The following is a 9,119-nucleotide window of genomic DNA, read 5'->3' as shown; positions in this document are numbered from 1 at the left end:
CCTGAATGTCTTCCTGCCAGACACTGCCTGAAACAGAGTCTAGCAAAAGGCAGAAAACTGAAGTTGCTTTTTCTGCTGTGAAGAGGAAATGAAATACAAGGCGATGTACATCAGTATCTGCCCTGCTTACCCAGGCTGGCCACACTCTTCCTCCCCGTCCCCAGCGAGCCACCTGCACCACTGCTGCTCTCCTGCCCGCTGCTGCGCTGCTTCCCCAGGCACATTCTTCCTCATCCTCCCTTCTTGCGCCGGGGAGGTCTGCCCTCACCTCTGCCCAGGCCACCCCTCTGCACGGCAGGCGCTTCCTTCGCCAGTAGTAGCTTCCTTCTACTCTGATACCATGGTTTGAAGACCTGTTGTTTCTGAGGACTTGCTTTTGATATTTCTTCCCCTACTTAATAAGAATATGCGTATTTATTTGAAGGCTGTGTGGATTTATTTGAAGGCTTCTAGTAGGTCCAGCATTCCCACGGGTCCTTCTTCCAAGCAATTCCCTGGATCCGTTGCTAGTAAATAAACATGGCTCTCAGTATCGGAAAAGATAATTGGCTGTGTAATGCACAGAAAGCAAAATTGCTTTGCCCAAGGTTTATTCATCAATTGCAGTTTGCCCTGGATGGTGCAGTTTGAACCAGTTTCTGGATGGGGGAGAAATATGTCAAATAGAAAGAGAAGAAGCTTTTGTTATAATAAATGACTGGGGGCACATGTGCATGACTGTGTGGTTTAGGTGTTCTGTAATAGGTATTCCATTAACAAGCTAATGAACATGCAAATGAGGAGCCAGGGATTATCGTTATATTTGAGACAATAATGCATATTTTGAGTTTTTGCTTGTAATTAATGAGAACGTTGTCTGGTTTGGTGGTGTCCCCTGGGTGAGGTGAGTTGTTCGCTGTGCTCTGCTAGGAGGACGCAGCAGCCAGCGTGCTGTGCAAATCCTGCCTCTCCTTTTTGCAAACTCCCTTCTGCCTCCGCCCGCCAAGCCCTGCCTTGCACTTGCGGTGGAACTCCAACATCTCACCAGCCTTCAGGCTGGGGATGCCAATGTCCAAGCTAAAGCTAAAGCCCAGTCAGCTGCAGTAAACACTCCAGCTGCGTTTTTAATTAAGGTTTTAATGGCAATGGCGCATTTGTCCCTCTCTGGAGAATACACTGGTATGACAGTGCTGTGCAGAATGTTATGAAAACAGTGATGTTGCCGGTTATGCTTCCCGTGGGTCAATACAGTACACGGAGAATAAGCAAAGTGGCCATATGGAGAAGGAGGGGTCTGTTATTTCTTAAGGGCTTGGCTGGTGGTGGTCCGTTCCCTCACCTACTATTTACTTTAAAACCATTTAATAGGACGTGAGAGCCTTCAGCATCTGGTGGGATCCAGCCCCTTTGTACATACACTCCCACGAGGGTGCAAGGCGATCTGTGAACCTGCCAGCCACTATGCTGACCCTGATGCTGCTGCTGCTGACCTTGTCTCATTATTGGTGTTAAATTGGTTTGCTAAGAGGCATTTGATTTGTTTCCTATTTGTTAGCAGGAAGGTGTAAAGCACACCGTGAGCCGTGCTGCCCAGAGATGTTTCTCTGGTGCTAGGTAATACACGAGGCAAATGGATCACCACAGCATCCTACCGTCTGTTCTTTGTGAGGCCACCTCTGGCCAAGGTGCGCCCCTCTCATTTAAGAGGCAAGGTCTCCTGAGGCAGGGATGATCAATAACACCACCTGTACTCAGGACCTTTCCCAATAGGGCTCCTGTGACATTTAGGTGCTACCTGAATATAATGAACATCTGTCAGCTGAGAGAAAGAAGTAACACCATGTATGTCTTTCAAGGAATCTGTTGATTGCTGCTGTGGCCGATAATAACATGAGAAGGAAGGAAGAAGAACAGCCACCCCAGCCACTCTTGTTCAGCTCTTAAATTTCAAAGAGAAATACCTAACAACCATGCTCACCTCTGTGCTCTCTCTTTGTAGGTGCTTGCGCCGTGTTGCAAGAGACCTGTAAGAAAAGTCAACAGTAGCCAAAACGTAATTGGCAGATGCAGGCATTGCTTGCTGCCCCACATTTTCACAGGTCAGGAAAATACTGTTATTTACTACCTTTGCAGTCAAAAATCTTTGAGAAGTCTGTGCATCTGAAAGAGAGAGAATAGCTGTCACCTCATAGCAGAATTCTGGGTTCGTAGATCACAGGGTAACTCAGGTGGGAGAGGACCTCAGAGGTCTCCAGTCCAACGTCCTGCTCCAGGCAGGGTCAGCTCTGAAATCAGACCAGGCTGCTCAGGACTTTGGCTGGCCAGCCCTTGAAAACCTCCAAGGATGGAGATGGCACAATCTCTATGGGCAACCTGGCCTCATGTTACAGCCTGTGGTGTGGGTGCCTTCTCGACTGTTGAAAAGGGGTATTAAATGCAGTTAAGAAATTTGGATCCCTTATTCAGAGCATGGAAAAGAAGCTCCAGCCATCTGCTTTTGCAGTATATTCCCTTCCATTCATCTATGAGGTAGAATGAGGCTGATTTGGAAGCGGTTCTGGGAGAGGGAATTCAAATGTCTTTCCAGGCCATCAAATATTGTTGAATTTATTATCGTTTCAAGACAAGAGTCATGATCTGACCAGAAGACTGGAGGCTAGGGAAGTTTTAAACTGTAATGTAAAATGAAATCTTCTTGGCTTGAGGTAAGCCACTTAGTCTGCTCACTATAACATGGGGAGAATAATATTTACCTCTTGGTGCTAGTGTGAGGATTAATGTTTGCTAGGTGCTGTGAAAATGAAAATATTCTTCACAGAAAGCTTCTTGTCTGAGAGGAAAAATATGCACACAAAGAGCTTTTGGATCCTGTCCTTTGGCAAGAACCTCTTGTTAGATTTTTAAAAATTATACTTAATATAATCAAATGGCTCAAGATGGGAAAATATTTTCCCCCTTTCTCCTTCTCTATCTCTTCCAACAGATGAGTAAGTGTAGAGACCCGCAGAGCGATGGACAATGAAAAGAGAAGAGGAGATCTTAAACTGGAAAAGGGTTAAGAGGCACTCAAGAGCATGGGAGAGCCGTAACTTGGTAGAGCGTGGTGTTTGAAAAGGGAGAGGAGGACACTAGGTAGCTGGATAAAAGGCTGCTAGCACTAAAGACTGCAATTAGGGAAAGGTTAATGTATTCAAGCAGAGCGAGGTATATTTATTTGCTAAATTGCCTGTTGAAAGCTTTGCCTCCCCAGTGAGGTGGGGTTGCTCAGGAATGTCTCTGGCCCAACCGGCCCCTGCTGGCTTGGCCACGGGTAATTAAAGCAGGTCGTTAGCTGCAGGCTGGGCAGCCCAGCTTTGCTGTAGGCAGGAACATACAGCCCTGAGAGTTAATGCGGGAATACACAAGGTGTTTGATTACTCAGCAGTATTTTCCCACACTTCATGAATATACTTCTCTCCAGAGTTTTCTAACATGTAGACTTTTAAGTAGCTGAGTCCTAAAGCTTATCAGGCACATCAGCGATGACCTAAAATCTTGGAAGTGAATTTTGCTTAGTTGAAAAGGGAGCTTCAGCATCAACATGCAGTGAATTGTCTCCCTTCCTTTCACTTGCCTGAAATAAAGTGTATTTCAAGCAAGGTGATACTGAATTTGGGCAAAGGAGCAGTGGCAGAAAGCTGTACTAAAAGCCCAGGAGATGTCTTTGAAATGATTAACGCTCTTCTCAGATTAAATGGGGTAAAATAGCTTCAAGGTGCTTAGACAATATCTCGAGAAAATACCAAACAATTTATTCCACTGAGCATCCTTCTGAGAGTACCTCTAGCTGATTGCAAGATATGGGTTTAAAAATCTGGAAGACAGCATAAGGCCATCGGGTGACATAGGGCGTGACAACAGCCGATGACAGGGCTACGGACAGGGTAATGCTCAGACCACGTAGTAAGCCAAGGGGAGCTAGGTGGTGGCATACTGCAGAGCTGCCTTATGCAGTCCCTTCTCGTCCTTGAAGAAGGACGAAATAAAGTATATTTATTGTGTATCTTGCACGGCGATCAGCTTCCCCGTAGAAAGTTACTTATTTGGTGCTGATATTACGACGGGACCCTTCATTTTCAGGTCGTACCACACCAGTACATTATGAACAGCCTGAGGGAGGACAGAGTCACATTGCAGAATGGCTCTGGAGGGACTGACCGGGATATTGATAACCCAGCATAGCTGTTTATGCCTCCCACGGGTGCTCGTTCAAAGTTCAAGGGCTCTCCCATAAATGCAGGGCGCTGTGATTCACGACCAGGATAGCGGGTCTCATCTGCCACAAGTCAGGGAAGGGGCACTTCCATCGGCCCTGCGCCTCCCGGGAAGGTTAAAAAGCATTTCTACCCTCCTGTGAGGAAATTTTTGGACTTGATGATCTTAAAGGTCTTTTCCAACCTAAATGATTCTATGAGTCTGTGAAATAAGCCCAGGGAAGTGGCAGGCTTAGCACGCACAGGGACCTCAGGAGTCCCTCCAGTGCGGAGCGAGGAGGGAAGGGATGCTCGCAGAGCGTGCCCCTGGCCCCGCTGCCAGGGCACGGCCGAGGAGCCTCCTCCCCAGCCTGCTCAACGCCTCTGGTCCTGCTCCCCTTCAAACCTGATCTTCCATTGGGTGTAAATTAGGTCAGAATTGGTTCAGAGTCTTTAATGGTGATTTTTACTTTTAATCTGCATAATTAAGACTTGTAATGGACTATTTTCACAGTCTCGGGACTGCTCTGAGACCATTAGCGCTGGGTCCTGTCAGATTGCCGCCTGCGTGGAGGGGGCGAGGGCTGTGGGGCAGCCTTACGAGCCTCCTGTGGCTCATTCCGCTTGCCACTTGAACCCCGGCTGCCTTCCCAAGCCACTCAAGGGGGTACATCCTTGCAAAACATTAGTCATCTGTCCCAACTCACATCCTCAACAGATGCAATTGTTTAGAAGAATGTGGTGCTGAGGGGAGATAAATAAGGTCTGTGGTTTAGAACAACTCCTTTTATATTGGCTTTGCCTTTAACAAAAGAAAATGTAAAGAAAGCAAAAGGAGAGGCAATACCATTGCAGCAGGTCTGGCACCAGGTTTCTGCTTCCCCGGTTGTGGGGAGGTACTTGGAGGGGCTGGAGTGCGGGGGGGGATGAAGATGAGAAGGTATCTGGATATCCTGGGGTATGGACTGAGGAGCTCTGCCAAAGGAAGGTGGTGACTTTGGAGAGGGGTGAAGCTGACAGGGTGGTCAGAAGGCAAGTAGGAAAAAGAGAGTTGAGCCTTGCTGAAAATCTCACTACCCTAAAATCTGTTTCCGTGCTTCCCACATCCTTACGACTTCTCTCCTTTTCCATCCCGAGCATCCTCCTGATCCTTCCCAAGCCTGTTTCCACAGCCATGGATGGCCCCAAGACACCCTTCCCATCCCTTACTTTGTCTTACTTTGGACTCTGCTGCTGCTATGAAGTTTTATTTTGCAGCTGCAAGGAGGAGAAAAAAATAAATCGTCATTCTGGGGGTGGTAAAATTCACCCTAGCCCGTGTGCTGAAAAGCCTTGGGCTGGCTCTGCTGCCACATCTTGTTCTACTTAAACTGCTGCTTTTAATAGACCCCAAAGACTTGCTGTACCAAAGATGCTTCCTTCTCTTCCAGCAGAACCATGTGCACTGGTTTGTTCGTGTAAGACGTAGCCTGGCTGCAGGAGCTGCTGCCAGGGCTGCGTTGTGCTTAGCGCACGGGGCACCAGCAACACGAAAACTGCCAGACCACCAAACTGGAATTCTGCTTGACTTCAGTTTCAGCAGAAGCTATTGTTTGAATTGTCGGATTTGAAGGGGATTTGAAATGACTGATGGAAGCACATTTCAGATGCCAGCCTCTACCTTTAACTGACCCTTTGAAAATGGAACTTGCCAGTAGGGAGCTGTAGTAGATTTTCGGGGTTGCATTAGAAGTATTTGGTAACTTTCTACACTGAAGCTGGACAGCAGGTGTTAGCAAAGCAGCTCTCCTTTATACTGTTATCTTTCCCATTTCAGGTTCTCCATGGCCAGTGGCATTTCTCTCTCATCAAATGTTTTTTGGTAGAGATTTCAAATGTTGATAAGAATCAATATCTGGAAGACATAGTTGAACGTAAGGTGTGGATCTCCAACCCACACCAAAGCCTTTGGCTCGGTAATGCTGCCCAGTTGCCTGCAAAGATCCCGCTGTGAATTTGGGCTGTGAATATCACTCAGAGATCTAAATGGTGGTATAAAAAAATGTGAAAATTTTCTCTGCAGTAGTGATTTGCAGGATCACTACTTGTCCACTCCCACCAGCTCAAATACGGTTTAGTGGTGAACAAGGCTGAGGACAAGCCAAGACCCATGTGAGAACAGCTTTCCTCCTGCAGTCCTGGGCAGTGCCCTGTGCATAGGGTGGTGGAGGGTGGGGAGCAGCAGAGAGGGGTGACTGTATGGGAGTTTCGGCACTCATTACATGTACTAGGGAGCAGGCAACACAAATGACTGTGCTGCTTCACCTTGCACCTCGCACCTTGCCACCCTACCCTGGCCACGCTGGCTCCATTGGGAGAGCCCTGACCTGCCTGACAGGGGGTGCAGGTCCACCCTGCGATCAGATGGCCATGGCTGGTGTAAGCAGCCCCATGCTTTGCTCTCACTGCTAGCTCAGCATGGTCATTGGGTCTTGAAACCCAACCCACAGCAGGCCTATGTGTCTCCTTTGTGAAGGGATCTGACCACCTTCTGAGATCACATGGTCTCACCGGTGCTTGAAGTTCAGTCAGCTCCACACACAGGCACCCCAGCATTCCAAATGATCAATAAACCACAGAAATGCTTTTCCACTACAGCATTGATTGCACTAAAGTGTTACTGCTCTCCCGGGATCTCTGGGGAGGGCTTCCTCATTCAGATGTCCCCCTTCAGCCAGCTGTTCTTGGCCACCTGCCCCACGCCGGGCCGGGAGGACGGGCTAAACTGGAGCAGCTGGGCAATGAGGGCTTGGCAGGGCTCCGGCAGTGGGGGCAGCCCCTCGGGGTACAGCACCCCTTTCTTCTGCCGCTGGGGCATGCTGCGGATGTGGGTATCGTCAAAGGGCATGTAGCCAGTCACCATCACGTAGAGCATCACCCCCAGGCTCCACATGTCGTACTTCTTGGCATCATAGGGGATGCCCATCAGTACCTCCGGGGAAGCGTAGGCTGCTGACCCACAGAATGTGGTGCTCAGGTCTGGGTAGCTGTTGGCCTCCTTGCTAAAATCGAAGTCACTGAGTTTGGCCCGGCGGCCATCAGCGGTGAGCAGCACATTCTCACACTTGAGATCCCGGTGCACCAAGTTGCGGTCATGCAGGTAGCGGACGGCCCCCACCACCTGCGCAAAGATGTCCCGAGCCTTGGGGACGCAGGGCAGCTTCCCCAGCTGCTGCACCAGCTGCAGCAGGTCGGTGGCTGCTGCCTCCATCACGATGTACAGCTTCCCATTGCAGACCTCGATAAGCTCAAAGATGCGCACGATGTTGGGGTGCCGGATCTTGCGCATGATGGAGACTTCCCGGGGCAGAAACTTGTACACAAAACCTGGGGGTGCCCGTTGCCGGTCCACCACCTTGACGGCTAAGGGGCCCTTGTGTTTGCTGGAGGTAGCCGCTTTCACCTTGGAGAAGCTGCCCTCCCCTAACGTGTGACCCAGCCTGTAGCCCAGCTCACAAAGTTGCTTCTCTCCCGCGTCAGTTTTTGGCATGATGTGTGATCCCGATGGGCTTAATCGAAGCTGGTGTTTTGCTCCAGGGCTTTAAAGCTTTAATATATGGTGCGTGGCAACTGTTGGCCTTTGCTCTCCCCCATGGTCCCACAGGCACCTCTGTGGCCTCCAGGACTCCCCCCAGGTACTGTGGTGGGGTGGAGCGTTGTGTGGCAACGCCTTTGTGAGATGACAAGGGTGTCTGCCAGGGCCCCTCTGCTCATAGGGGTTCCACCGGGCCGTGTCCCATGCACATGCTGGGGGAGAACTCCCACATTTGAGAGTTTTTACCTTTTCCGCCTCTTCGCTTGAGTTTTCAAAACAGGGCTCTTCTGATGATGAATTTACATGTCAGCTTTCTGGGATGAGGAATCCATTTGGGGACCTATACCAATTTTCTGCAGGTTATTAGTTATATTAAAATGAGAACTGCACAGAGTGCTACCAAGGAGTGATTTCTACCATCCCTAACTGCAAACCACCTTGGCTGGCTGTAAATATTTCCTTTTTTATTATGATGGTGCAGGGAGCTATTTTTCTAGGTAGGCTTTCTGACTTTCATAGAATCATAGAACTGTTTAGGTTGGAAAAGACCTTTAAGATCATCAAGTCCAACCGACTTCGTGTGGCGTGGATGAGGAACTTTGAATGCATCTTTCAGAAGAAACATCTTTTCAGTTTCTTGAACCTGGAATTGCTCTCCCTGTATTTTTATCAGGATGATATTTTGGAGGCTTACAGAGAAGAAGTGAGACCAGAGATCCTTCAGAGAGCTTCTGTAATTTAGATTTTAAATGCTTTTTAGTCAGTTGTAGTTGCTATCAGGTGACAGTCAAATTAAGCACGGGGCAGGAGCAGAGGGCAGCTGGGCTGGGTCGCAAGATCCATGCCGGAGCAAAGTGTCCCTCCCATTGCACGCTGCGGCTCAGGCCAGTGTCACCTCCTTCCTCCGGGTGCCGTGTCCTTGACTGTCACGAACGGTTCCTTCTGGTTTGGGCTGTTTTTTTAAGCTTCTCGAGGATTCTGTCCTCCCTGCGTTTCCCTTCCAGCCTGTAAAAGGAGCCTAGAACCACAAAACATCCGTCTTCCCAAATACCAACCCAAATGTCATTTTTAATTTTTGAATATATGTTTCATTCTGCAAATCAGTTCTAAAGAGGAATGAGACTCAGCCAAAGATGGAAGAAAATCTTCCTCATGAGTCCACCTTGTCTGTGTTCTGAAGTCACTTGAGGAAATTAAATTGATTAAAACCTGCAAACATAGTTCTATATGTGCTGCGGGCGAGCTTTGCCCTGACTTCTAAGGGCAAGTAATCGTCACGTCAAGCTTTATCTGCTGTGGAAGTTGCGGGTCAAAACCAAGCCACTTTCCCACTT

At 48.7% G+C, this 9,119-nt stretch overlaps 1 protein-coding gene across 1 annotated transcript; it reads right to left on the bottom strand.

The window, feature by feature from the left end:
• Positions 1 to 6,906: 6,906 nt before the first annotated feature.
• On the bottom strand, positions 6,907 to 7,797 carry TSSK6 (testis specific serine kinase 6). The gene has a single exon (XM_009643589.2). The coding sequence runs from the start codon at positions 7,738 to 7,740 to the stop codon at positions 6,907 to 6,909; it is 834 nt and encodes a 277-aa protein (XP_009641884.1). The 5' UTR covers positions 7,741 to 7,797.
• Positions 7,798 to 9,119: the final 1,322 nt, after the last annotated feature.

The sequence above is a fragment of the Egretta garzetta genome, unplaced genomic scaffold, assembly GCF_000687185.1.
Source record: "Egretta garzetta isolate BGI_Z169 unplaced genomic scaffold, ASM68718v1 scaffold297, whole genome shotgun sequence".
Taxonomy (NCBI): Eukaryota; Metazoa; Chordata; class Aves; order Pelecaniformes; family Ardeidae; genus Egretta; species Egretta garzetta.
The sequence above is the reverse complement of the archived record's forward strand: the minus strand, read 5'-3'. Positions and strand labels throughout refer to the sequence as shown.